Raw genomic sequence first — 27514 nt, 5'->3', positions numbered from 1 at the left:
ACAGCACTGCGGTGTACATGTACAACGTCCGCACAAGACAGACCTGGCCGAGAGCCGTTACCTAGGTCCTCCTCTATCCCCAGCTGCAGCTTCTTCACCTCCATCTTCTCTATCTCCTCATCATTAAACTTGTACCACTCCGAGGTGTGCGGGTCCTTCACGTGGGCGATGTAGTGTCCAGAGTAGGCGCTCACCCCCCGGTGGATGAGGACGGCGCTCAGCTCATATACACAGGTACTGCCTGGGGGAAGACGACAGCCGTCAGAAAACAGGACGCCCACCGGACCGCCAGCCGACCCACCGCACCGCCAGCCGACCCACCGCACCGCCAGCCGAACGGACCACCATCCGACCCACCGGACCACCAGCCGACCCAACGAACCGCCAGCCGACCCACCGCACCGCCAGCCGAACGGACCAACATCCGACCCACCGGACCGCCAGCAATGCACACAACATGAACACCAGCACACAGCGCAGAAAGTTCACAGAACCAGCGACAAGTATGTATACACATGCAGTATTATACCCCAGAGCTGCACTCACTATTCTGCTGGTGCAGTCACTGTGTACATACATTACACTCCGGAGCTGCGCTCACTGTACTGGAGCAGTCAGTGTGGGCTGTTTAGCCTCCACTATGACTCACCTGTCTGATCCATGAACGGATCCATTTCCAGGGTTTCGCCAAATCCGATGTACGTGTTGAGCTTCTTCTTGTGACCCGTTTGCCTGCAGACAGTAAAGTCATCATCAGACAAACTGCACAGCATGAGGGGAGCGCACGGCTCGGGGGAGAGGGCACGTCAGCGCACGGCTCGGGGGAGAGGGCACGTCAGCGCACGGCTCGGGGGAGAGGGCACGTCAGCGCACGGCTCGGGGGAGAGGGCACGTCAGCGCACGGCTCGGGGGAGAGGGCACGTCAGCGCACGGCTCGGGGGAGAGGGCACGTCAGCGCACGGCTCGGGGGAGAGGGCACGTCAGCGCACGGCTCGGGGGAGAGGGCACGTCAGCGCACGGCTCGGGGGAGAGGGCACGTCAGCGCACGGCTCGGGGGAGAGGGCACGTCAGCGCACGGCTCGGGGGAGAGGGCACGTCAGCGCACGGCTCGGGGGAGAGGGCACGTCAGCGCACGGCTCGGGGGAGAGGGCACGTCAGCGCACGGCTCGGGGGAGAGGGCACGTCAGCGCACGGCTCGGGGGAGAGGGCACGTCAGCGCACGGCTCGGGGGAGAGGGCACGTCAGCGCACGGCTCGGGGGAGAGGGCACGTCAGCGCACGGCTCGGGGGAGAGGGCACGTCAGCGCACGGCTCGGGGGAGAGGGCACGTCAGCGCACGGCTCGGGGGAGAGGGCACGTCAGCGCACGGCTCGGGGGAGAGGGCACGTCAGCGCACGGCTCGGGGGAGAGGGCACGTCAGCGCACGGCTCGGGGGAGAGGGCACGTCAGCGCACGGCTCGGGGGAGAGGGCACGTCAGCGCACGGCTCGGGGGAGAGGGCACGTCAGCGCACGGCTCGGGGGAGAGGGCACGTCAGCGCACGGCTCGGGGGAGAGGGCACGTCAGCGCACGGCTCGGGGGAGAGGGCACGTCAGCGCACGGCTCGGGGGAGAGGGCACGTCAGCGCACGGCTCGGGGGAGAGGGCACGTCAGCGCACGGCTCGGGGGAGAGGGCACGTCAGCGCACGGCTCGGGGGAGAGGGCACGTCAGCGCACGGCTCGGGGGAGAGGGCACGTCAGCGCACGGCTCGGGGGAGAGGGCACGTCAGCGCACGGCTCGGGGGAGAGGGCACGTCAGCGCACGGCTCGGGGGAGAGGGCACGTCAGCGCACGGCTCGGGGGAGAGGGCACGTCAGCGCACGGCTCGGGGGAGAGGGCACGTCAGCGCACGGCTCGGGGGAGAGGGCACGTCAGCGCACGGCTCGGGGGAGAGGGCACGTCAGCGCACGGCTCGGGGGAGAGGGCACGTCAGCGCACGGCTCGGGGGAGAGGGCACGTCAGCGCACGGCTCGGGGGAGAGGGCACGTCAGCGCACGGCTCGGGGGAGAGGGCACGTCAGCGCACGGCTCGGGGGAGAGGGCACGTCAGCGCACGGCTCGGGGGAGAGGGCACGTCAGCGCACGGCTCGGGGGAGAGGGCACGTCAGCGCACGGCTCGGGGGAGAGGGCACGTCAGCGCACGGCTCGGGGGAGAGGGCACGTCAGCGCACGGCTCGGGGGAGAGGGCACGTCAGCGCACGGCTCGGGGGAGAGGGCACGTCAGCGCACGGCTCGGGGGAGAGGGCACGTCAGCGCACGGCTCGGGGGAGAGGGCACGTCAGCGCACGGCTCGGGGGAGAGGGCACGTCAGCGCACGGCTCGGGGGAGAGGGCACGTCAGCGCACGGCTCGGGGGAGAGGGCACGTCAGCGCACGGCTCGGGGGAGAGGGCACGTCAGCGCACGGCTCGGGGGAGAGGGCACGTCAGCGCACGGCTCGGGGGAGAGGGCACGTCAGCGCACGGCTCGGGGGAGAGGGCACGTCAGCGCACGGCTCGGGGGAGAGGGCACGTCAGCGCACGGCTCGGGGGAGAGGGCACGTCAGCGCACGGCTCGGGGGAGAGGGCACGTCAGCGCACGGCTCGGGGGAGAGGGCACGTCAGCGCACGGCTCGGGGGAGAGGGCACGTCAGCGCACGGCTCGGGGGAGAGGGCACGTCAGCGCACGGCTCGGGGGAGAGGGCACGTCAGCGCACGGCTCGGGGGAGAGGGCACGTCAGCGCACGGCTCGGGGGAGAGGGCACGTCAGCGCACGGCTCGGGGGAGAGGGCACGTCAGCGCACGGCTCGGGGGAGAGGGCACGTCAGCGCACGGCTCGGGGGAGAGGGCACGTCAGCGCACGGCTCGGGGGAGAGGGCACGTCAGCGCACGGCTCGGGGGAGAGGGCACGTCAGCGCACGGCTCGGGGGAGAGGGCACGTCAGCGCACGGCTCGGGGGAGAGGGCACGTCAGCGCACGGCTCGGGGGAGAGGGCACGTCAGCGCACGGCTCGGGGGAGAGGGCACGTCAGCGCACGGCTCGGGGGAGAGGGCACGTCAGCGCACGGCTCGGGGGAGAGGGCACGTCAGCGCACGGCTCGGGGGAGAGGGCACGTCAGCGCACGGCTCGGGGGAGAGGGCACGTCAGCGCACGGCTCGGGGGAGAGGGCACGTCAGCGCACGGCTCGGGGGAGAGGGCACGTCAGCGCACGGCTCGGGGGAGAGGGCACGTCAGCGCACGGCTCGGGGGAGAGGGCACGTCAGCGCACGGCTCGGGGGAGAGGGCACGTCAGCGCACGGCTCGGGGGAGAGGGCACGTCAGCGCACGGCTCGGGGGAGAGGGCACGTCAGCGCACGGCTCGGGGGAGAGGGCACGTCAGCGCACGGCTCGGGGGAGAGGGCACGTCAGCGCACGGCTCGGGGGAGAGGGCACGTCAGCGCACGGCTCGGGGGAGAGGGCACGTCAGCGCACGGCTCGGGGGAGAGGGCACGTCAGCGCACGGCTCGGGGGAGAGGGCACGTCAGCGCACGGCTCGGGGGAGAGGGCACGTCAGCGCACGGCTCGGGGGAGAGGGCACGTCAGCGCACGGCTCGGGGGAGAGGGCACGTCAGCGCACGGCTCGGGGGAGAGGGCACGTCAGCGCACGGCTCGGGGGAGAGGGCACGTCAGCGCACGGCTCGGGGGAGAGGGCACGTCAGCGCACGGCTCGGGGGAGAGGGCACGTCAGCGCACGGCTCGGGGGAGAGGGCACGTCAGCGCACGGCTCGGGGGAGAGGGGACGTCAGCGCACGGCTCGGGGGAGAGGGGACGTCAGCGCACGGCTCGGGGGAGAGGGGACGTCAGCGCACAGGCCAGGAGGGGACGACAGTGCACGGCTCGGGGGAGAGGGGACGTCAGCGCACGGCTCGGGGGAGAGGGGACGTCAGCGCACAGGCCAGGAGGGGACAACAGTGCACGGCTCAGGGGGAGAGGACATCAGCGCACGGCTTGGGGAGAGGGCATGTCAGTGCACGGGCCAGGAGGGGACATCAGTCCACGGGCCAGGGGGGACGACAGCGCACGGCTCGGGGGGTGGTCGCCATCCACGTACCTGTCAAAGACGAAGCGCATGAGCTGCAGGTTGAGCGTGGGCGGCAGGCGCAGCAGCCGGATCCTCCGCGTGGCATTCTGCTTACTCTGGCAGCCCTCGCAGAAGTAGCGATTGTCGCCTTCCAGCCGCTCCTCCTGTCAGAAGACACAGTGGGGTGAGTTCCCTGAGGGGCCGCGCAGGGGCCACACACCAGCGCACACGTCATGACCGTACCTTTAAGAACTCGGTGACGCAGTCCGTCAGCTGCTTGTGCCCCTGGATATTCAGCTCCAGCTCATAAAACATGGAGAGCAGGCGAGACTCCCGACCGCAGCGGCTGCAACTACAGGAGGGGGGAGAGGTCAGGGGTCCGCACCTACACAGCGGGAGGACAACACTGACCACACCTGTCACATATCTGCTCTCACACGTGACTTGGGTTGTGCCGGCAAGGGTTAATCTATCTCCCCACTCTCAGTCCAACATTCAACCTCTGTCCTATGCTGTAATGGGAGCATAAATCACACACCCGCTCATACACGCTGCCACCACTCACTGAACACACGGGCGATGAGTCCCGGAAATAATAATGTCTATCACTCAAAAGGCTCACACACCTTAGGCTATGAATTTGTTAGAACATTCAAGGTTCAACTTGTTAAAGTTTTATACTTTAATACAAAAAGTTTCAATGCTTACAATAAGAAAAGGTATAAAAATATGATAAAAAGACATACAGGTATGCAAAACAGTATAAAAATAAACAGGAGAAACTTGCAGAAATAGCTAACTTTGTAGTCTGCTTTCTGCTCCCGGAGGGGGGATGACTATGGACTGGAACACATCAGCTCGGCTGCCCCTCAATCTGTGAACAACTTTGCATGCGTTCAAGCCTAATTTATAGAGTTACTCTGGAGGTCAGATTTCTAGACCAGCCTCTCAGGTTAATATTATAATTGCTGGTTTGTAACTGGAACATGGCCGCGCCCCCATTGAATATATTATTTCCTCTTAAATTCTCTCTAAGTTTCTCACAGATAGTGTCCGGCTGTAATTGACGTCTATCTTCAAAGAGCCAGAAGTTGTGAAATGTTTCCCCTTCCTGTTTCTTAGCAAGACCACTGGCGAGATTGGAGACAGTAGACTGATTGCTCAGGATACCATATGCTGTGACCCCTGCAGTCTCAGGACAGATGTTAAGTTACTGCCAGTCACACATCCATACCTATACATATTTCACTACAGCACCTATACAGCGGGGGGGATGACGCAGAGCACAGCGCAGAGCACACAGAGCTGGCACTCACACGGTCACGTAGGCGTACTGTCCACAAAACTGGCGCTGGATGATGTCCCGCACATACGGGTCCTTCTGTCCCGATAACTTCTCCTCCAGCAGCGACATGAAAAGCTTCGAGAACTCCTGAGCGTCCTGAGGGAAGAAGAGGGTGACATCAGCAACAGCAGGGGGTAATAATACAGGATGTAATGTATGCACACTGACTGCACCAGCAGAATAGTGAGTGCAGCTCTGGAGTATAATACAGGATGTAACTCAGGATCAGTAATGTAATGTGTGTACACAGTGACTGCACCAGCAGAATAGTGAGTGCAGCTCTGGAGTATAATACAGGATGTAACTCAGGATCAGTAATGTAATGTATGCACACAGTGACTGCACCAGCAGAATAGTGAGTGCAGCTCTGGAGTATAATACAGGATGTAACTCAGGATCAGTAATGTAATGTATGTACACAGTGACTGCACCAGCAGAATAGTGAGTGCAGCTCTGGAGTATAATACAGGATGTAACTCAGGATCAGTAATGTAATGTATGTACACAGTGACTGCACCAGCAGAATAGTGAGTGCAGCTCTGGAGTATAATACAGGAGGTAACTCAGGATCAGTAATGTAATGTATGTACACAGTGACTGCACCAGCAGAATAGTGAGTGCAGCTCTGGAGTATAATACAGGAGGTAACTCAGGATCAGTAATGTAATGTATGTACACAGTGACTGCACCAGCAGAATAGTGAGTGCAGCTCTGGGGTATAATACAGGAGGTAACTCAGGATCAGTAATGTAATGTATGTACACAGTGACTGCACCAGCAGAATAGTGAGTGCAGCTCTGGAGTATAATACAGGGTGTAACTCAGGATCAGTAATGTAATGTATGTACACAGTGACTGCACCAGCAGAATAGTGAGTGCAGATCTGGAGTATAATACAGGATGTAACTCAGGATCAGTAATGTAATGTATGCACACAGTGACTGCACCAGCAGAATAGTGAGTGCAGCTCTGGAGTATAATACAGGATGTAACTCAGGATCAGTAATGTATGTACACAGTGACTGCACCAGCAGAATAGTGAGTGCAGCTCTGGAGTATAATACAGGATGTAACTCAGGATCAGTAATGTATGTACACAGTGACTGCACCAGCAGAATAGTGAGTGCAGCTCTGGAGTATAATACAGGAGGTAACTCAGGATCAGTAGTGTAATGTATGTACACAGTGACTGCACCAGCAGAATAGTGAGTGCAGCTCTGGAGTCTAATACAGGATGTAACTCAGGATCAGTAATGTAATGTATGTACACAGTGACTGCACCAGCAGAATAGTGAGCGCAGCTCTGGAGTATAATACAGGAGGTAACTCAGGATCAGTAATGTAATGTATGTACACAGTGACTGCACCAGCAGAATAGTGAGTGCAGCTCTGGGGTATAATACAGGATGTAACTCAGGATCAGTAATGTAATGTATGTACACAGTGACTGCACCAGCAGAATAGTGAGTGCAGCTCTGGAGTATAATACAGGATGTAACTCAGGATCAGTAATGTGTGCGCACAGTGATTGCACCAGCAGAATAGTGAGTGCAGCTCTGGAGTATAATACAGGATGTAACTCAGGATCAGTAATGTAATGTATGTACACAGTGACTGCACCAGCAGAATAGTGAGTGCAGCTCTGGAGTATAATACAGGAGGTAACTCAGGATCAGTAATGTAATGTATGTACACAGTGACTGCACCAGCAGAATAGTGAGTGCAGCTCTGGAGTATAATACAGGAGGTAACTCAGGATCAGTAATGTATGTACACAGTGACTGCACCAGCAGAATAGTGAGTGCAGCTCTGGAGTATAATACAGGAGGTAACTCAGGATCAGTAATGTAATGTATGTACACAGTGACTGCACCAGCAGAATAGTGAGTGCAGCTCTGGAGTATAATACAGGAGGTAACTCAGGATCAGTAATGTATGTACACAGTGACTGCACCAGCAGAATAGTGAGTGCAGCTCTGGAGTATAATACAGGAGGTAACTCAGGATCAGTAATGTATGTACACAGTGACTGCACCAGCAGAATAGTGAGTGCAGCTCAGGAGTATAATACAGGAGGTAACTCAGGATCAGCAATGTAACGTATGTACACAGTGACTGCACCAGCAGAATAGTGAGTGCAGCTCTGGAGTATAATACAGGATGTAACTCAGGATCAGTAATGTGATGTATGTACACAGTGATTGCACCAGCAGAATAGTGAGTGCAGCTCTGGAGTATAATACAGGATGTAACTCAGGATCAGTAATGTGATGTATGTACACAGTGACTGCACCAGCAGAATAGTGAGTGCAGCTCTGGGGTATAATACAGGATGTAACTCAGGATCAGTAATGTATGTACACAGTGACTGCACCAGCAGAATAGTGAGTGCAGCTCTGGGGTATAATACAGGATGTAACTTAGGATCAGTAATGTAATGTATGTACACAGTGACTGCACCAGCAGAATAGTGAGTGCAGCTCTGGAGTATAATACAGGATGTAACTCAGGATCAGTAATGTAATGTATGTACACAGTGACTGCACCAGCAGAATAGTGAGTGCAGCTCTGGAGTATAATACAGGATGTAACTCAGGATCAGTAATGTAATGTATGTACACAGTGACTGCACCAGCAGAATAGTGAGTGCAGCTCTGGGGTATAATACAGGATGTAACTCAGCTCCATGGTGTAACTGGTGCAGGTGTGGCTCCCTGGGTGGTGTGCGGGCGGCTGTATTATGTCTAGTCTCTGGGGAGAACGTGCCAGCCTCCTACGAGGATCATCCTTGGTAGCTGGTGCACAGCAGGCTCCGGGGTCTCCGTCCCCCCACGTCAGGGCGTCACTAACCCCCGTCCTCACCTGCTGCTGCCCCGTGTCGAGCCCCAGTGCCCGGATGAACCCCGATGGGTCGATGTACCGCCTGTTACTGTTGTGGAGCAGAGCGAAGAGGTACTGCAGGTGCTCACAGATGGTCTGCGGCTCGTACTCTGGGGGGAAACACAAGACATCGTCACCTCCCTCCTGTCTCCGCCGTCTCCCCAGTGCTCCCAGTACATAATCCTCCTGCAGACATGTGAAGTGTCCGGAGTCTGGAGAAATCATCGCTCTTCTTTATTTTACTTTCATCACAGAAAAGTTACCCCCCCCCCAGAAACAAGTGAGCGCCCCCCGACCTTTGTCCTCCTGGATGCACGTCTCCACCCTCTCCATGCTGGAGGCGTCCTCGTACAGGTAGAGCGCTCGCCGCAGCTCCATGTTCAGGAACCAGACCTGCACAAACGTGTTCACGTAACATGTGGCCCCTAGATTGGTCAGCCCGACAAAGGTGTTCTGGGGAGGAAGAGTGAACAGGTGAGGCGGCGAGGGGAAGAGGCGGCGAGGGGAAGAGGCGGCGAGGGGAAGAGGCGGCGAGGGGAAGAGGAGGCGAGGGGAAGAGGAGGCGAGGGGAAGAGGCGGCGAGGGGAAGAGGCGGCGAGGGGAAGAGGCGGCGAGGGGAAGAGGCGGCGAGGGGAAGAGGCGGCGAGGGGGAAGAGGCGGCGAGGGGAAGAGGCGGCGAGGGGAAGAGGCGGCGAGGGGAAGAGGCGGCGAGGGGAAGAGGAGGCGAGGGGAAGAGGCGGCGAGGGGAAGAGGAGGCGAGGGGAAGAGGCGGCGAGGGGAAGAGGCGGCGAGGGGAAGAGGCGGCGAGGGGAAGAGGCGGCGAGGGGAAGAGGCGGCGAGGGGAAGAGGCGGCCTGCGGAGAGGGGACGGGAAGAGGCGGCGAGGGGAAGAGGCGGGGACAGACGGACGGCGAGAGCACTCACTCTGGAGGACGGGACTGACCTTCTTCCGCCGCTCACAGTTGGGGTCGTCAATGTTATGGAAGCTGCTCTCGTCGATCTCCCCCAGCCACACGTGCTCGCCCACCCCCACCAGGCAGTTTGGATTTCCTTTACAGTTCCTCCTGGAAAACAAAACCAGCAGTGAACAGGCAGAAGTGTGTGATTACAGGGAGCGTCCGCACAGACTGACGTCCAGACTGGGCGCCGGCCTCTGTGACTGACAGCACTGAGCTCCTGCACTGGCTCCGGACGCCATTCCCGGCAGGGATCTGGGGGGCCGTCACATACGGGGACCCTGCAGGTAACCAGCTTCTCAGTGGATCCACCAGCACATGTAGGTCTGGGAATCCGGGTCCCATGGAAATCGTGTTACTGGTGACATCTGTGTCCGCTGACCCCATAAGGCCGCGCTCCCCCCAATCTGACGTCACATGATTAATGTGGCGTCTGCCACTGGCATGGAGGAGAGAACAGGGGGTGAAGGGGTTAATAGAGCAGGGATTTTTCGGGCTTAGATGGCGGCTCATACTGATAAGCCGGCGCTCTGCCCAATCACTGCTGACGGTAAGCCTGAGGATGGCGAGGGCCGCCGACACTCCCCACGGCAGCCCCCCCCGGACACCCCCGAAGTTGCAGGGGGGGGGATGTCCCGGGAGGCAGCGCCGGTTGTAGAGGGGGGGTCCCGGGAGGCAGCGCCGGTGGTAGAGGGGGGGTCCCTGGAGGCAGCGCCGGTGGTAGAGGGGGGGTCCCTGGAGGCAGCGCCGGTTGCAGAGGGGGGGGTCCCGGGAGGCAGCGCCGGTTGCAGAGGGGGGGTCCCGGGAGGCAGCGCCGGTTGTAGAGGGGGGGTCCCGGGAGGCAGCACCGGTTGTAGAGGGGGGGGGTCCCGGGAGGCAGCACCGGTTGTAGAGGGGGGGGTCCCGGGAGGCAGTGTCGGTTGTAGAGTGGGGTCCCGGGAGGCAGCGCCAGTTGTAGAGGGGGGGGGGTCCCGGGAGGCAGCGCCGGTTGTAGAGGGGGGGTCCCGGGGGGCAGCGCCGGTTGCAGGGAGGGTCCCGGGAGGCAGCGCCGGTTGCAGAGGGGGGGTCCCGGGAGGCAGCGCCGGTTGTAGAGGGGGGGGTCCCGGGAGGCAGCGCCGGTTGGAGAGGGGGGGTCCCGGGAGGCAGCGCCGGTTGGAGAGGGGGGGGTCCCGGGAGGCAGCGCCGGTTGTAGAGGGGGGGTCCCGGGAGGCAGCGCCGGTTGTAGAGGGGGGGGTCCCGGGAGGCAGCGCCGGTTGTAGAGGGGGGGGTCCCGGGAGGCAGCGCCGGTTGGAGAGGGGGGGTCCCGGGAGGCAGCGCCGGTTGGAGAGGGGGGGTCCCGGGAGGCAGCGCCGGTTGGAGAGGGGGGGTCCCGGGAGGCAGCGCCGGTTGGAGAGGGGGGGTCCCGGGAGGCAGCGCCGGTTGGAGAGGGGGGGTCCCGGGAGGCAGCGCCGGTTGGAGAGGGGGGGTCCCGGGAGGCAGCGCCGGTTGGAGAGGGGGGGTCCCGGGAGGCAGCGCCGGTTGGAGAGGGGGGGGGGTCCCGGGAGGCAGTGCCGGTTGTAGAGGGGGGGTCCCGGGAGGCAGCGCCGGTTGTAGAGGGGGGGTCCCGGGAGGCAGCGCCGGTTGGAGAGGGGGGGTCCCGGGAGGCAGCGCCGGTTGGAGAGGGGGGGTCCCGGGAGGCAGCGCCGGTTGGAGAGGGGGGGTCCCGGGAGGCAGCGCCGGTTGGAGAGGGGGGGTCCCGGGAGGCAGCGCCGGTTGGAGAGGGGGGGTCCCGGGGGGCAGCGCCGGTTGTAGAGGGGGGGGGTCCCGGGAGGCAGCGCCGGTTGTAGAGGGGGGGTCCCGGGAGGCAGCGCCGGTTGGAGAGGGGGGGTCCCGGGGGCAGCGCCGGTTGTAGAGGGGGGGGGGTCCCGGGAGGCAGCGTCGGTTGTAGAGGGGGGGTCCCGGGAGGCAGCGCCGGTTGTAGAGGGGGGGTCCCGGGAGGCAGCGCCGGTTGTAGAGGGGGGGTCCCGGGAGGCAGCGCCGGTTGTAGAGGGGGGGTCCCGGGAGGCAGCGCCGGTTGGAGGGGGGGGGGGGGGGGGGGGGTCCCGGGAGGCAGCGCCGGTTGGAGAGGGGGGGTCCCGGGAGGCAGCGCCGGTTGTAGAGGGGGGGTCCCGGGAGGCAGCGCCGGTTGGAGAGGGGGGGTCCCGGGAGGCAGCGCCGGTTGGAGAGGGGGGGTCCCGGGAGGCAGCGCCGGTTGGAGGGGGGGGGGGGGGGGGGGGGTCCCGGGAGGCAGCGCCGGTTGGAGAGGGGGGGTCCCGGGAGGCAGCGCCGGTTGGAGGGGGGGGGGGGGTCCCGGGAGGCAGCGCCGGTTGCAGGGGGGGGGTCCCGGTCTGAGGGTCGGTGTTCCGCGGCAGTTACCGGCACAGTCCCCGCACGCACGGCTCCAGCAGGACGCGGTAGGCCGTCTCGATGTGCTCCACGGTGACCTCCTCCGGCCGGACACTCTCCGCCCAGCGCCAGGCCGCCTTCTCCAGCTGCAGCCGCGGAGCCATGATACAGAGAGCACAGCACAGGCCGCGCTCCACACAACACACGTCACTGGCAGGGCGTGCGGCGACGTGATGACGCAGCGGCGTGCATCCAATCAGCTGCGAGCGCGGGATTTACTGACCCCGCCCACCCAGTGACGTCGGCAGAGCGACGCCAAAGAGGAGGAGGAGAGGCCGGGGATAGAGGAGGAGGAGAGGCCGGGGATAGAGGAGGAGGAGAGGAGGCCGGGGATAGAGGAGGAGGAGAGGCCGGGGATAGAGGAGGAGGAGAGGAGGCCGGGGATAGAGGAGGAGGAGAGGCCGGGGATAGAGGAGGAGGAGAGGAGGCCGGGGATAGAGGAGGAGGAGAGGCCGGGGATAGAGGAGGCCGGGGATAGAGGAGGAGGAGAGGTCGGGGATAGAGGAGGAGGAGAGGAGGCCGGGGATAGAGGAGGAGGAGAGGCCGGGGATAGAGGAGGAGGAGAGGAGGCCGGGGATAGAGGAGGAGGAGAGGCCGGGGATAGAGGAGGCCGGGGATAGAGGAGGCCGGGATAGAGGAGGAGGAGAGGAGGCCGGGGCTAGAGGAGGAGGAGAGGCCGGGGATAGAGGAGGCCGGTGATAGAGGAGGAGGAGAGGTCGGGGATAAAGGAGGCCGGGGATAGAGGAGGAGGAGAGGAGGCCGGGGATAGAGGAGGAGGAGAGGCCGGGGATAGAGGAGGCCGGGGATAGAGGAGGAGGAGAGGAGGCCGGGGATAGAGGAGGCCGGGGATAGAGGAGGAGGAGAGGAGGCCGGGGATAGAGGAGGAGGAGAGGCCGGGGATAGAGGAGGCCGGGGATAGAGGAGGAGGAGAGGAGGCCGGGGATAGAGGAGGAGGAGAGGCCGGGGATAAAGGAGGCCGGGGATAGAGGAGGAGAGGTCGGGGATAGAGGAGGCCGGGGATAGAGGAGGAGAGGCCGGGGATAGAGGAGGAGGAGAGGCCGGGGATAGAGGAGGTCGGGGATAGAGGAGGAGGAGAGGCCGGGGATAGAGGAGGCCGGGGATAGAGGAGGAGGAGAGGAGGCCGGGGATAGAGGAGGAGGAGAGGCCGGGGATAAAGGAGGCCGGGGATAGAGGAGGAGAGGTCGGGGATAGAGGAGGCCGGGGATAGAGGAGGAGAGGCCGGGGATAGAGGAGGAGGAGAGGCCGGGGATAGAGGAGGTCGGGGATAGAGGAGGAGGAGAGGCCGGGGATAGAGGAGGAGAGGCCGGGGATAGAGGAGGCCGGGGATAGAGGAGGTCGGGGATAGAGGAGGAGGAGAGGCCGGGGATAGAGGAGGAGAGGTCGGGGATAGAGGAGGCCGGGATAGAGGAGGAGGAGAGGAGGCCGGGGATAGAGGAGGAGGAGAGGCCGGGGATAGAGGAGGCCGGTGATAGAGGAGGAGGAGAGGTCGGGGATAAAGGAGGCCGGGGATAGAGGAGGAGGAGAGGAGGCCGGGGATAGAGGAGGAGGAGAGGCCGGGGATAGAGGAGGCCGGGGATAGAGGAGGAGGAGAGGAGGCCGGGGATAGAGGAGGCCGGGGATAGAGGAGGAGGAGAGGAGGCCGGGGATAGAGGAGGAGGAGAGGCCGGGGATAGAGGAGGAGGAGAGGAGGCCGGGGATAGAGGAGGAGGAGAGGCCGGGGATAAAGGAGGCCGGGGATAGAGGAGGAGAGGTCGGGGATAGAGGAGGCCGGGGATAGAGGAGGAGAGGCCGGGGATAGAGGAGGAGGAGAGGCCGGGGATAGAGGAGGCCGGGGATAGAGGAGGTCGGGGATAGAGGAGGAGGAGAGGCCGGGGATAGAGGAGGAGGAGGAGAGGCCGGGGATAGAGGAGGCCGGGGATAGAGGAGGCCGGGGATAGAGGAGGAGGAGAGGCCGGGGATAGAGGAGGAGGAGAGGCCGGGGATAGAGGAGGCCGGGGATAGAGGAGGAGGAGAGGCCGGGGATAAAGGAGGCCGGGGATAGAGGAGGAGAGGCCGGGGATAGAGGAGGAGAGGCCGGGGATAGAGGAGGCCGGGGATAGAGGAGGTCGGGGATAGAGGAGGAGGAGAGGCCGGGGATAGAGGAGGAGGAGAGGCCGGGGATAGAGGAGGCCGGGGATAGAGGAGGAGGAGAGGCCGGGGATAGAGGAGGAGGAGAGGCCGGGGATAGAGGAGGCCGGGGATAGAGGAGGAGGAGAGGCCGGGGATAGAGGAGGAGGAGAGGCCGGGGATAGAGGAGGCCGGGGATAGAGGAGGAGGAGAAGTCGGGGATAGAGGAGGCCGGGAATAGAGGAGGTCGGGGATAGAGGAGGAGAGGCCGGGGATAGAGGAGGAGGAGAAGCCGGGGATAGAGGAGGCCGGAGATAGAGGAGGTCGGGGATAGAGGAGAGGCCGGGGATAGAGGAGGCCAGGGATAGAGGAGGAGGAGAGGCCGGGGATAGAGGAGGAGGAGAGGCCGGGGATAGAGGAGGAGGAGGAGAGGCCGGGGATAGAGGAGGAGGAGAGGCCGGGGATAGAGGAGGAGGAGAGGCCGGGGATAGAGGAGAGGCCGGGGATAGAGGAGGCCGGGGATAGAGGAGGAGGAGAGGAGGCCGGGGATAAAGGAGGAGGAGAGGCCGGGGATAGAGGAGGCCGGGGATAGAGGAGGAGGAGAGGCCGGGGATAAAGGAGGCCGGGGATAGAGGAGGAGAGGTCGGGGATAGAGGAGGCCGGGGATAGAGGAGGCCGGGGATAGAGGAGGAGAGGCCGGGGATAGAGGAGGAGGAGAGGCCGGGGATAGAGGAGGCCGGGGATAGAGGAGGTCGGGGATAGAGGAGGAGGAGAGGCCGGGGATAGAGGAGGAGGAGAGGCCGGGAATAGAGGAGGCCGGGGATAGAGGAGGAGGAGAGGCCGGGGATAGAGGAGGAGAGGCCGGGGATAGAGGAGGCCGGGGATAGAGGAGGAGGAGAGGCCGGGGATAGAGGAGGAGGAGAGGCCGGGGATAGAGGAGGAGAGGCCGGGGATAGAGGAGGCCGGGGATAGAGGAGGAGGAGAGGAGGCCGGGGATAGAGGAGGAGGAGAGGCCGGGGATAGAGGAGGCCGGGGATAGAGGAGGAGGAGAGGCCGGGGATAAAGGAGGCCGGGGATAGAGGAGGAGAGGTTGGGGATAGAGGAGGCCGGGGATAGAGGAGGCCGGGGATAGAGGAGGAGGAGAGGCCGGGGATAGAGGAGGCCGGGGATAGAGGAGGTCGGGGATAGAGGAGGAGGAGAGGCCGGGGATAGAGGAGGAGGAGAGGCCGGGGATAGAGGAGGCCGGGGATAGAGGAGGAGGAGAGGCCGGGGATAGAGGAGGCCGGGGATAGAGGAGGAGGAGAGGCCGGGGATAGAGGAGGAGGAGAGGCCGGGGATAAAGGAGGCCGGGGATAGAGGAGGAGAGGCCGGGGATAGAGGAGGCCGGGGATAGAGGAGGAGGAGAAGTCGGGGATAGAGGAGGCCGGGAATAGAGGAGGCCGGGGATAGAGGAGGAGAGGCCAGGGATAGAGGAGGTCGGGGATAGAGGAGGCCGGGGATAGAGGAGGAGGAGAAGCCGGGGATAGAGGAGGAGGAGAGGTCGGGGATAGAGGAGGCCGGGGATAGAGGAGGAGGAGAGGTCGGGGATAGAGGAGGCCGGGGATAGAGGAGGAGGAGAGGTCGGGGATAGAGGAGGAGGAGAGGTCGGGGATAGAGGAGGCCGGGGATAGAGGAGGAGGAGAGGTCGGGGATAGAGGAGGAGGAGAGGTCGGGGATAGAGGAGGAGGAGAGGTCGGGGATAGAGGAGGCCGGGGATAGAGGAGGAGGAGAGGTCGGGGATAGAGGAGGAGGAGGAGAGGTCGGGGATAGAGGAGGAGGAGAGGTCGGGGATAGAGGAGGCCGGGGATAGAGGAGGAGAGGCCGGGGATAGAGGAGGAGGAGAGGTCGGGGATAGAGGAGGCCGGGGATAGAGGAGGAGGAGAGGTCGGGGATAGAGGAGGAGGAGAGGTCGGGGATAGAGGAGGAGGAGAGGCCGGGGATAGAGGAGGCCGGGGATAGAAGAGGAGGAGAGGCCGGGGATAGAGGAGGCCGGGGATAGAGGAGGAGGAGAGGCCGGGGATAGAGGAGGCCGGGGATAGAGGAGGAGGAGAGGTCGGGGATAGAGGAGGCCGGGGATAGAGGAGGAGGAGAGGTCGGGGATAGAGGAGGCCGGGGATAGAGGAGGAGGAGAGGTCGGGGATAGAGGAGGCCGGGGATAGAGGAGGAGAGGCCGGGGATAGAGGAGGCCGGGGATAAAGGAGAAGGAGAGGCCGGGGATAGAGGAGGAGGAGAGGCCGGGGATAGAGGAGGCCGGGGATAGAGGAGGAGGAGAGGCCGGGGATAGAGGAGGAGGAGAGGCCGGGGATAGAGGAGGAGAGGCCGGGGATAGAGGAGGAGGAGAGGCCGGGGATAGAGGAGGAGGAGAGGCCGGGGATAGAGGAGGAGAGGCCGGGGATAGAGGAGGAGGAGAGGCCGGGGATAGAGGAGGCCGGGGATAGAGGAGGAGGAGAGGCCGGGAATAGAGGAGGAGGAGAGGCCGGGGATAGAGGAGGCCGGGGATAGAGGAGGAGAGGCCAGGGATAGAGGAGGAGGAGAGGCCGGGGATAGAGGAGGAGGAGAAGTCGGGGATAGAGGAGGCCGGGGATAGAGGAGGCCGGGGATAGAGGAGGAGAGGCCGGGGATAGAGGAGGAGGAGAGGTCGGGGATAGAGGAGGCCGGGGATAGAGGAGGAGGAGAGGTCGGGGATAGAGGAGGAGGAGAGGCCGGGGATAGAGGAGGCCGGGGATAGAGGAGGAGGAGAGGCCGGGGATAGAGGAGGCCGGGGATAGAGGAGGAGGAGAGGCCGGGGATAGAGGAGGCTGGGGATAAATGAGGAGGAGAGGTCGGGGATAGAGGAGGAGGAGAGGCCGGGGATAGAGGAGGAGGAGAGGCCGGGGATAGAGGAGGAGAGGCCGGGGATAGAGGAGGAGGAGAGGTCGGGGATAGAGGAGGCCGGGGATAGTGAAAGGAGGAGAGGTCGGGGATAAAGGAGGCCGGGGATAGAGGAGGAGGAGAGGCCGGGGATAGAGGAGGCCGGGGATAAAGGAGAAGGAGAGGCCGGGGATAGAGGAGGAGGAGAGGCCGGGGATAGAGGAGGCCGGGGATAGAGGAGGAGGAGAGGCCGGGGATAGAGGAGGAGGAGAGGCCGGGGATAGAGGAGGAGAGGTCGGGGATAGAGGAGGCTGGGAATAGAGGAGGCCGGGGATAGAGGAGGAGAGGCCAGGGATAGAGGAGGAGAGGCCGGGGATAGAGGAGGCCGGGGATAGAGGAGGAGAGGCCGGGGATAGAGGAGGAGGAGAGGCCGGGGATAGAGGAGGCCGGGGATAGAGGAGGAGGAGAGGCCGGGGATAGAGGAGGAGGAGAGGCCGTGGATAGAGGAGGAGGAGAGGCCGGGGATAGAGGAGGAGAGGCCGGGGATAGAGGAGGAGGAGAGGCCGGGGATAGAGGAGGAGAGGCCGGGGATAGAGGAGGCCGGGGATAGAGGAGGAGGAGAAGTCGGGGATAGAGGAGGAGAGGCCGGGGATAGAGGAGGTCGGGGATAGAGGAGGAGAGGCCGGGGATAGAGGAGGCCGGGGATAGAGGAGGAGGAGAAGCCGGGGATAGAGAAGGCCGGGGATAGAGGAGGAGAGGCCGGGGATAGAGGAGGCCAGGGATAGAGGAGGAGGAGAGGCCGGGGATAGAGGAGGCCGGGGATAGAGGAGGAGGAGAGGCCGGGGATAGAGGAGGCCGGGGATAGAGGAGGAGGAGAGGAGGCCGGGGATAGAGGAGGAGGAGAGGCCGGGGATAGAGGAGGCCGGGGATAGAGGAGGAGGAGAGGCCGGGGATAAAGGAGGCCGGGGATAGAGGAGGAGAGGTCGGGGATAGAGGAGGCCAGGAATAGAGGAGGCCGGGGATAGAGGAGGAGAGGCCGGGGATAGAGGAGGTCGGGGATAGAGGAGGAGGAGAGGCCGGGGATAGAGGAGGAGGAGAGGCCGGGGATAGAGGAGGAGGAGAGGCCGGGGATAGAGGAGGCCGGGGATAGAGGAGGAGGAGAGGCCGGGGATAGAGGAGGAGGAGAGGCCGGGGATAGAGGAGGAGGAGAGGCCGGGGATAGAGGAGGAGGAGAGGCCAGGGATAGAGGAGGAGGAGAGGCCGGGGATAGAGGAGGAGGAGAAGCCGGGGATAAAGGAGGCCGGGGATAGAGGAGGAGAGGCCGGGGATAGAGGAGGCCGGGGATAGAGGAGGAGGAGAAGTCGGGGATAGAGGAGGCCGGGGATAGAGGAGGAGAGGCCGGGGATAGAGGAGGAGAGGCCGGGGATAGAGGAGGTCGGGGATAGAGGAGGCCGGGGATAGAGGAGGAGGAGAAGCCGGGGATAGAGGAGGAGGAGAGGTCGGGGATAGAGGAGGAGGAGAGGCCGGGGATAGAGGAGGAGGAGAGGTCGGGGATAGAGGAGGAGGAGAGGTCGGGGATAGAGGAGGCCGGGGATAGAGGAGGAGGAGAGGTCGGGGATAGAGGAGGAGGAGAGGTCGGGGATAGAGGAGGCCGGGGATAGAGGAGGAGAGGCCGGGGATAGAGGAGGCCGGGGATAAAGGAGGAGGAGAGGTCGGGGATAGAGGAGGCCGGGGATAGAGGAGGAGGAGAGGTCGGGGATAGAGGAGGAGGAGAGGTCGGGGATAGAGGAGGAGGAGAGGCCGGGGATAGAGGAGGCCGGGGATAGAGGAGGAGGAGAGGCCGGGGATAGAGGAGGCCGGGGATAGAGGAGGAGGAGAGGTCGGGGATAGAGGAGGCCGGGGATAGAGGAGGAGGAGAGGCCGGGGATAAAGGAAAAGGAGAGGCCGGGGATAGAGGAGGCCGGGGATAGAGGAGGAGGAGAGGCCGGGGATAGAGGAGGAGGAGAGGTCGGGAATAGAGGAGGTCGGGGATAGAGGAGGAGAGGCCGGGGATAGAGGAGGCCGGGGATAGAGGAGGAGGAGAGGTCGGGGATAGAGGAGGCCGGGGATAGAGGAGGAGGAGAGGCCGGGGATAAAGGAGGAGGAGAGGCCGGGGATAGAGGAGGAGGAGAGGTCGGGGATAGAGGAGGCCGGGGATAGAGGAGGAGGAGAGGTCGGGGATAGAGGAGGCCGGGGATAGAGGAGGAGGAGAGGCCGGGGATAAAGGAGGAGGAGAGGTCGGGGATAGAGGAGGCCGGGGATAGAGGAGGAGGAGAGGTCGGGGTTAGAGGAGGAGGAGAGGTCGGGGATAGAGGAGGCCGGGGATAGAGGAGGAGGAGAGGTCGGGGATAGAGGAGGCCGGGGATAGAGGAGGAGGAGAGGTCGGGGATAGAGGAGGCCGGGGATAGAGGAGGAGGAGAGGCCGGGGATAAAGGAGGAGGAGAGGTCGGGGATAGAGGAGGCCGGGGATAGAGGAGGAGGAGAGGTCGGGGATAGAGGAGGCCGGGGATAGAGGAGGAGGAGAGGTCGGGGTTAGAGGAGGAGGAGAGGTCGGGGATAGAGGAGGCCGGGGATAGAGGAGGAGGAGAGGTCGGGGATAGAGGAGGCCGGGGATAGAGGAGGAGGAGAGGTCGGGGATAGAGGAGGAGGAGAGGTCGGGGATAGAGGAGGCCGGGGATAGAGGAGGAGAAGAGGCCGGGGATAGAGGAGGCCGGGGATAGAGGAGGAGGAGGAGAGGCCGGGGATAGAGGAGGCCGGGGATAGAGGAGGAGGAGGAGAGGCCGGGGATAGAGGAGGAGGAGAGGTCGGGGATAGAGGAGGCCGGGGATAGAGGAGGAGGAGAGGCCGGGGATAGAGGAGGAGGAGAGGTCGGGGATAGAGGAGGAGGAGAGGCCGGGGATAGAGGAGGCCGGGGATAGAGGAGGAGGAGAGGTCGGGGATAGAGGAGGCCAGGGATAGAGGAGGAGGAGAGGTCGGGGATAGAGGAGGCCGGGGATAAAGGAGGAGAGGCCGGGGATAGAGGAGGAGGAGAGGCCGGGGATAAAGGAGGCCGAGGATAGAGGAGGCCGGGGATAGAGGAGGAGAGGCCGGGGATAGAGGAGGTCGGGGATAGAGGAGGAGAGGCCGGGGATAAAGGAGGAGGAGAGGCCGGGGATAGAGGAGGAGGAGAGGTCGGGAATAGAGGAGGCCGGGGATAGAGGAGGAGGAGAGGTCGGGGATAGAGGAGGAGGAGAGGTCAGGGATAGAGGAGGAGGAGAGGTCGGGGATAGAGGAGGCCGGGGATAGAGGAGGAGGAGAGGCCGGGGATAAAGGAGGAGGAGAGGTCGGGGATAGAGGAGGAGGAGAGGTCGGGGATAGAGGAGGAGGAGAGGTCGGGGATAGAGGAGGAGGAGAGGCCGGGGATAGAGGAGGAGGAGAGGTCGGGGATAGAGGAGGCAGGGGATAGAGGAGGAGGAGAGGCCGAGGATAGAGGAGGCCGGGGATAGAGGAGGAGGAGAGGCCGGGGATAGAGGAGGCCGGGGATAGAGGAGGAGGAGAGGCTGGGGATAGAGGAGGCCGGGGATAGAGGAGGAGGAGAGGTCGGGGATAGAGGAGGAGGAGAGGTCGGGGATAGAGGAGGCCGGGGATAGAGGAGGAGGAGAGGCCGGGGATAGAGGAGGCCGGGGATAGAGGAGGAGGAGAGGCCGGGGATAGAGGAGGAGAGGCCGGGGATAGAGGAGGAGGAGAGGCCGGGGATAGAGGAGGAGGAGAGGTCGGGGATAGAGGAGGAGGAGAGGCCGGGGATAGAGGAGGCCGGGGATAGAGGAGGAGGAGAGGCCGGGGATAGAGGAGGAGGAGAGGTCGGGGATAGAGGAGGAGGAGAGGCCGGGGATAGAGGAGGAGGAGAGGCCGGGGATAGAGGAGAAGGGGGGGAGGCCGGGGATAGAGGAGGAGGAGAGGTCGGGGATAGAGGAGGAGGAGAGGCCGGGGATAGAGGAGGAGGGGGGGAGGCCGGGGATAGAGGAGGAGGAGAGGTCGGGGATAGAGGAGGAGGAGAGGTCGGGGATAGAGGAGGAGGAGAGGCCGGGGATAGAGGAGGAGGAGAGGCCGGGGATAGAGGAGGCCGGGGATAGAGGAGGAGGAGAGGCCGGGGATAGAGGAGGAGGAGAGGTCGGGGATAGAGGAGGAGAGGAGGCCGGGGATAGAGGAGGAGGAGAGGCCGGGGATAGAGGAGGAGGAGAGGTCGGGGATAGAGGAGGAGGAGAGGCCGGGGATAGAGGAGGCCGGGGATAGAGGAGGCCGGGGATAGAGGAGGAGGAGAGGCCGGGAAAGAGGAGGAGGAGAGGTCGGGGATAGAGGAGGAGGGGAGGCCGGGGATAGAGGAGGAGGGGAGGCCGTGGATAGAGGAGGAGAAGAGGTCGGGGATAGAGGAGGAGGAGAGGCCGGGGATAGAGGAGGAGAGGCCGGGGATAGAGGAGGAGGAGAGGCCGGGGATAGAGGAGGAGGAGAGGTCGGGGATAGAGGAGGAGAGGCCGGGGATAGAGGAGGAGGAGAGGTCGGGGATAGAGGAGGAGATGCCGGGGATAGAGGAGCGGAGGTCGGGGATAGAGGAGGAGGGAAGGCCAGGGATAGAGGAGGAGGAGAGGTCGGGGATAGAGGAGGAGGAGAGGTCGGGGATAGAGGAGGAGGGGAGGCCGGGGATAGAGGAGGAGGAGAGGTCGGGGATAAAGGAGGAGGAGAGACCGGGGATAGAGGAGGAGAGGCCGGGGATAGAGGATGAGGAGAGGTCGGGGATAGAGGAGGCCGGGGATAGAGGAGGAGAGGTCGGGGATAGAGGAGGCCGGGGATAGAGGAGGAGGAGAGGTCGGGGATAGAGGAGGAGAGGTCGGGGATAGAGGAGGCCGGGGATAGAGGAGGAGGAGAGGTCGGGGATAGAGGAGGTCGGGGATAGAGGAGGCCGGGGATAGAGGAGGAGGAGAGGCCGAGGATAGAGGAGGAGGAGAGGCCGGGGATAGAGGAGGAGTAGAGGTCGGGATAGAGGAGGAGGAGAGGCCGGGGATAGAGGAGGAGGAGAGGCCGGGGATAGAGGAGGAGGGGAGGTCGGGGATAGAGGAGGAGGAGAGGCCGGGGATAGAGGAGGCCGGGGATAGAGGAGGAGGAGAGGCCGGGGATAGAGGAGGAGGAGAGGTCGGGGATGGAGGAGAGGAGGCCGGGATAGAGGAGGAGGAGAGGCCGGGGATAGAGGAGGAGGAGAGGTCGGGGATAGAGGAGGAGGGGAGGCCGGGGATAGAGAAGGAGGAGAGGTCGGGGATAGAGGAGGAGGAGAGGTCGGGGATAGAGGAGGAGAGGCCGGGGATAGAGGAGGAGGAGAGGCCGGGGATAGAGGAGGAGGAGAGGCCGGGGATAGAGGAGGAGGAGAGGTCGTGGATAGAGGAGGAGAGGTCGGGGATAAAGGAGGAGAGGTTGGGGATAGAGGAGGAGGGGAGGCCGGGGATAGAGGAGGAGGAGAGGTTGGGGATAAAGGAGGAGGAGAGACCGAGGATAGAGGAGGAGAGGCCGGGGATAGAGGAGGAGGAGAGGTCGGGGATAGAGGATGCCGGGGATAGAGGAGGAGAGGTCGGGGATAGAGGAGGCCGGGGATAGAGGAGGAGGAGAGGCCGGGGATAGAGGAGGAGGAGAGGTCGGGGATAGAGGAGGAGGAGAGGCCGGGGATAGAGGAGGAGGAGAGGCCGGGGATAGAGGAGGAGGAGAGGCCGGGGATAGAGGAGGAGGAGAGGCCGGGGATAGAGGAGGAGGAGAGGTCGGGGATAAAGGAGGAGGAGAGGGCCGGGATAGAGGAGGAGGAGAGACCGGGGATAGAGGAGGAGGAGAGGTCGGGGATAGAGGAGGAGGAGAGGTCGGGGATAGAGGAGGCCGTGGATAGAGGAGGAGGAGAGGTCGGGGATAGAGGAGGAGGAGAGGCCGGGGATAGAGGAGGAGGAGAGGTCGGGGATAGAGGAGGAGGAGAGGCCGGGGATAGAGGAGGAGGAGAGGCCGGGGATAGAGGAGGAGGAGAGGTCGGGGATAAAGGAGAAGGAGAGGGCCGGGATAGAGGAGGAGAGGAGGCCAGGGATAAAGGAGGAGGAGAGGTCGGGGATAGAGGAGGAGGAGAGGTCGGGGATAGAGGAGGAGGAGAGGTCGGGGATAGAGGAGGAGAGGCCGGGGATAGAGGAGGAGGAGAGGCCGGGGATAGAGGAGGAGGAGAGGCCGGGGATGGAGGAGAGGCCGGGGATAGAGGAGGAGGAGAGGTCGGGGATAGAGGAGGAGGAGAGGCCGGGGATAGAGGAGGAGAGGCCGGGGATAGAGGAGGAGGAGAGGCCGGGGATGGAGGAGAGGCCTGGGATAGAGGAGGAGGAGAGGCCGGGGATAGAGGAGAGGAGAGGTCGGGGATAGAGGAGGAGAGGTCGGGGATAGAGGAGGAGGAGAGGTCGGGGATAGAGGAGGAGAGGTCGGGGATAGAGGAGGCCGGGGATAGAGGAGGAGGAGAGGCCGGGGATAGAGGAGGAGGAGAGGCCGGGGATGGAGGAGAGGCCGGGGATAGAGGAGGAGGAGAGGTCGGGGATAGAGGAGGAGGAGAGGCCGGGGATAGAGGAGGAGAGGCCGGGGATAGAGGAGGAGGAGAGGCCGGGGATGGAGGAGAGGCCTGGGATAGAGGAGGAGGAGAGGCCGGGGATAGAGGAGAGGAGAGGTCGGGGATAGAGGAGGAGAGGTCGGGGATAGAGGAGGAGGAGAGGTCGGGGATAGAGGAGGAGAGGTCGGGGATAGAGGAGGCCGGGGATAGAGGAGGAGGAGAGGCCGGGGTTAGAGGAGGAGGAGAGGCCGGGGATAGAGGAGGAGGAGAGGTCGGGGATAGAGGAGGAGGAGAGGTCGGGGATAGAGGAGGAGGAGAGGCCGGGGATAGAGGAGGAGGAGAGGCCGGGGATAGAGGAGGAGGAGAGGCCGGGGATAGAGGAGGAGGAGAGGCCGGGGATAGAGGAGGAGGAGAGGTCGGGGATAAAGGAGGAGGAGAGGGCCGGGATAGAGGAGGAGGAGAGACCGGGGATAGAGGAGGAGGAGAGGTCGGGGATAGAGGAGGAGGAGAGGTCGGGGATAGAGGAGGAGGAGAGGTCGGGGATAGAGGAGGAGGAGAGGCCGGGGATAGAGGAGGAGAGGAGGCCGGGGATAAAGGAGGAGGAGAGGTCGGGGATAGAGGAGGAGGAGAGGTCGGGGATAGAGGAGGAGGAGAGGTCGGGGATAGAGGAGGAGAGGCCGGGGATAGAGGAGGAGGAGAGGCCGGGGATGGAGGAGAGGCCGGGGATAGAGGAGAAGGAGAGGTCGGGGATAGAGGAGGAGGAGAGGCCGGGGATAGAGGAGGAGAGGCCGGGGATAGAGGAGGAGGAGAGGCCCGGGATAGAGGAGGAGAGGTCGGGGATAGAGGAGGAGGAGAGGCCGGGGATAGTTGAGGAGAGGTCGGGGATAGAGGAGGAGAGGTCGGGGATAGAGGAGGCCGGTGATGGAGGAGGAGGAGAGGCCGGGGATAGAGGAGGAGAGGTCGGGGATAGAGGAGGCCGGGGATAGAGGAGGAGGAGAGGCCGGGGTTAGAGGAGGAGGAGAGGCCAGGGATAGAGGAGGAGAGGAGGCCGGGGATAGAGGTAGAGGAGAGGTCGGGGATAGAGGAGGAGGAGAGGTCGGGGATAGAGGAGGAGGAGAGGCCGGGGATAGAGGAGGAGGAGAGGCCGGGGATAGAGGAGGAGGAGAGGCCGGGGATAGAGGAGGAGGAGAGGCCGGGGATAGAGGAGGAGGAGAGGTCGGGGATAAAGGAGGAGGAGAGGGCCGGGATAGAGGAGGAGGAGAGACCGGGGATAGAGGAGGAGGAGAGGTCGAGGATAGAGGAGGAGGAGAGGTCGGGGATAGAGGAGGCCGTGGATAGAGGAGGAGGAGAGGTCGGGGATAGAGGAGGAGGAGAGGCCGGGGATAGAGGAGGAGAGGAGGCCGGGGATAAAGGAGGAGGAGAGGTCGGGGATAGAGGAGGAGGAGAGGTCGGGGATAGAGGAGGAGGAGAGGTCGGGGATAGAGGAGGAGAGGCCGGGGATAGAGGAGGAGGAGAGGTCGGGGATAGAGGAGGAGGAGAGGTCGGGGATAGAGGAGGAGGAGAGGCCGGGGATAGAGGAGGAGGAGAGGCCGGGGATAGAGGAGGAGGAGAGGCCGGGGATAGAGGAGGAGGAGAGGCCGGGGATAGAGGAGGAGGAGAGGTCGGGGATAAAGGAGGAGGAGAGGGCCGGGATAGAGGAGGAGGAGAGACCGGGGATAGAGGAGGAGGAGAGGTCGGGGATAGAGGAGGAGGAGAGGTCGGGGATAGAGGAGGAGGAGAGGTCGGGGATAGAGGAGGAGGAGAGGCCGGGGATAGAGGAGGAGAGGAGGCCGGGGATAAAGGAGGAGGAGAGGTCGGGGATAGAGGAGGAGGAGAGGTCGGGGATAGAGGAGGAGGAGAGGTCGGGGATAGAGGAGGAGAGGCCGGGGATAGAGGAGGAGGAGAGGCCGGGGATGGAGGAGAGGCCGGGGATAGAGGAGAAGGAGAGGTCGGGGATAGAGGAGGAGGAGAGGCCGGGGATAGAGGAGGAGGAGAGGCCCGGGATAGAGGAGGAGAGGTCGGGGATAGAGGAGGAGGAGAGGCCGGGGATAGTTGAGGAGGAGAGGTCGGGGATAGAGGAGGAGAGGTCGGGGATAGAGGAGGCCGGTGATGGAGGAGGAGAGGCCGGGGATAGAGGAGGAGAGGTCGGGGATAGAGGAGGCCGGGGATAGAGGAGGAGGAGAGGCCGGGGTTAGAGGAGGAGGAGAGGCCAGGGATAGAGGAGGAGAGGAGGCCGGGGATAGAGGTAGAGGAGAGGTCGGGGATAGAGGAGGAGGAGAGGTTGGGGATAGAGGAGGAGGAGAGGCCGGGGATAGAGGAGGAGGAGAGGCCGGGGATAGAGGAGGAGGAGAGGCCGGGGATAGAGGAGGAGGAGAGGCCGGGGATAGAGGAGGAGGAGAGGTCGGGGATAAAGGAGGAGGAGAGGGCCGGGATAGAGGAGGAGGAGAGACCGGGGATAGAGGAGGAGGAGAGGTCGGGGATAGAGGAGGAGGAGAGGTCGGGGATAGAGGAGGCCGTGGATAGAGGAGGAGGAGAGGTCGGGGATAGAGGAGGAGGAGAGGCCGGGGATAGAGGAGGAGAGGAGGCCGGGGATAAAGGAGGAGGAGAGGTCGGGGATAGAGGAGGAGGAGAGGTCGGGGATAGAGGAGGAGGAGAGGTCGGGGATAGAGGAGGAGAGGCCGGGGATAGAGGAGGAGTAGAGGCCGGGGATAGAGGAGGAGGAGAGGCCGGGGATGGAGGAGAGGCCGGGGATAGAGGAGGAGGAGAGGTCGGGGATAGAGGAGGAGGAGAGGCCGGGGATAGAGGAGGAGGAGAGGCCGGGGATGGAGGAGAGGCCTGGGATAGAGGAGGAGGAGAGGCCGGGGATAGAGGAGAGGAGAGGTCGGGGATAGAGGAGGAGAGGTCGGGGATAGAGGAGGAGGAGATGCTGGGGATAGAGGAGGAGGAGAGGCCGGGGATAGAGGAGGAGGAGAGGGCCGGGATAGAGGAGGAGGAGAGACCGGGGATAGAGGAGGAGGAGAGGTCGGGGATAGAGGAGGCCGTGGATAGAGGAGGAGGAGAGGTCGGGGATAGAGGAGGAGGAGAGGCCGGGGATAGAGGAGGAGAGGAGGCCGGGGATAAAGGAGGAGGAGAGGTCGGGGATAGAGGAGGAGGAGAGGTCGGGGATAGAGGAGGAGGAGAGGCCGGGGATAGAGGAGGAGGAGAGGCCGGGGATGGAGGAGAGGCCGGGGATAGAGGAGGAGGAGAGGTCGGGGATAGAGGAGGAGGAGAGGCCGGGGATAGAGGAGGAGGAGAGGCCGGGGATGGAGGAGAGGCCTGGGATAGAGGAGGAGGAGAAGCCGGGGATAGAGGAGAGGAGAGGTCGGGGATAGAGGAGGAGAGGTCGGGGATAGAGGAGGAGGAGAGGCCGGGGATAGAGGAGGAGAGGTCGGGGATAGAGGAGGCCGGGGATAGAGGAGGAGGAGAGGCCGGGGTTAGAGGAGGAGGAGAGGCCGGGGATAGAGGAGGAGGAGAGGTCGGGGATAGAGGAGGAGGAGAGGCCGGGGATAGAGGAGGAGGAGAGGCCGGGGATAGAGGAGGAGGAGAGGCCGGGGATAGAGGAGGAGGAGAGGCCGGGGATAGAGGAGGAGGAGAGGTCGGGGATAAAGGAGGAGGAGAGGGCCGGGATAGAGGAGGAGGAGAGACCGGGGATAGAGGAGGAGGAGAGGTCGGGGATAGAGGAGGAGGAGAGGTCGGGGATAGAGGAGGCCGGGGATAGAGGAGGAGGAGAGGTCGGGGATAGAGGAGGAGGAGAGGCCGGGGATAGAGGAGGAGAGGAGGCCGGGGATAAAGGAGGAGGAGAGGTCGGGGATAGAGGAGGAGGAGAGGTCGGGGATAGAGGAGGAGAGGCCGGGGATAGAGGAGGAGGAGAGGCCGGGGATAGAGGAGGAGGAGAGGCCGGGGATGGAGGAGAGGCCGGGGATAGAGGAGAAGGAGAGGTCGGGGATAGAGGAGGAGGAGAGGCCGGGGATAGAGGAGGAGAGGCCGGGGATAGAGGAGGAGGAGAGGCCGGGGATAGAGGAGGAGAGGTCGGGGATAGAGGAGGAGGAGAGGCCGGGGATAGTTGAGGAGGAGAGGTCGGGAATAGAGGAGGAGAGGTCGGGGATAGAGGAGGCC

At 63.9% G+C, this 27514-nt stretch overlaps 1 protein-coding gene across 2 annotated transcripts in view; it reads right to left on the bottom strand.

Annotated features, from left to right (window-relative positions):
- Positions 1-11867, bottom strand: part of USP48 (ubiquitin specific peptidase 48) — a 38158-nt gene extending 26291 nt beyond the window's left edge. Inside the window, exons 1-9 of one of the 2 annotated variants that reach the window (XM_069742134.1) lie at positions 11647-11867; positions 9240-9360; positions 8594-8750; positions 8280-8407; positions 5389-5513; positions 4316-4424; positions 4103-4236; positions 650-732; positions 62-241 (exon numbers count right to left, since the gene is read on the bottom strand). In XM_069742134.1, the coding sequence (XP_069598235.1) occupies positions 62-241; positions 650-732; positions 4103-4236; positions 4316-4424; positions 5389-5513; positions 8280-8407; positions 8594-8750; positions 9240-9360; positions 11647-11780 (1171 nt within the window). In that variant the 5' untranslated portion in view covers positions 11781-11867. The remainder of the gene's footprint in view (positions 1-61; positions 242-649; positions 733-4102; positions 4237-4315; positions 4425-5388; positions 5514-8279; positions 8408-8593; positions 8751-9239; positions 9361-11646) is intronic. The other variant, XM_069742135.1, reaches the window with a different exon arrangement.
- Positions 11868-27514: the final 15647 nt, after the last annotated feature.

Source organism: Ranitomeya imitator, chromosome 10 (genome assembly GCF_032444005.1).
Source record: "Ranitomeya imitator isolate aRanImi1 chromosome 10, aRanImi1.pri, whole genome shotgun sequence".
NCBI lineage: Eukaryota > Metazoa > Chordata > Amphibia > Anura > Dendrobatidae > Ranitomeya > Ranitomeya imitator.
This window is presented reverse-complemented; position numbering and strand designations above follow the sequence as displayed.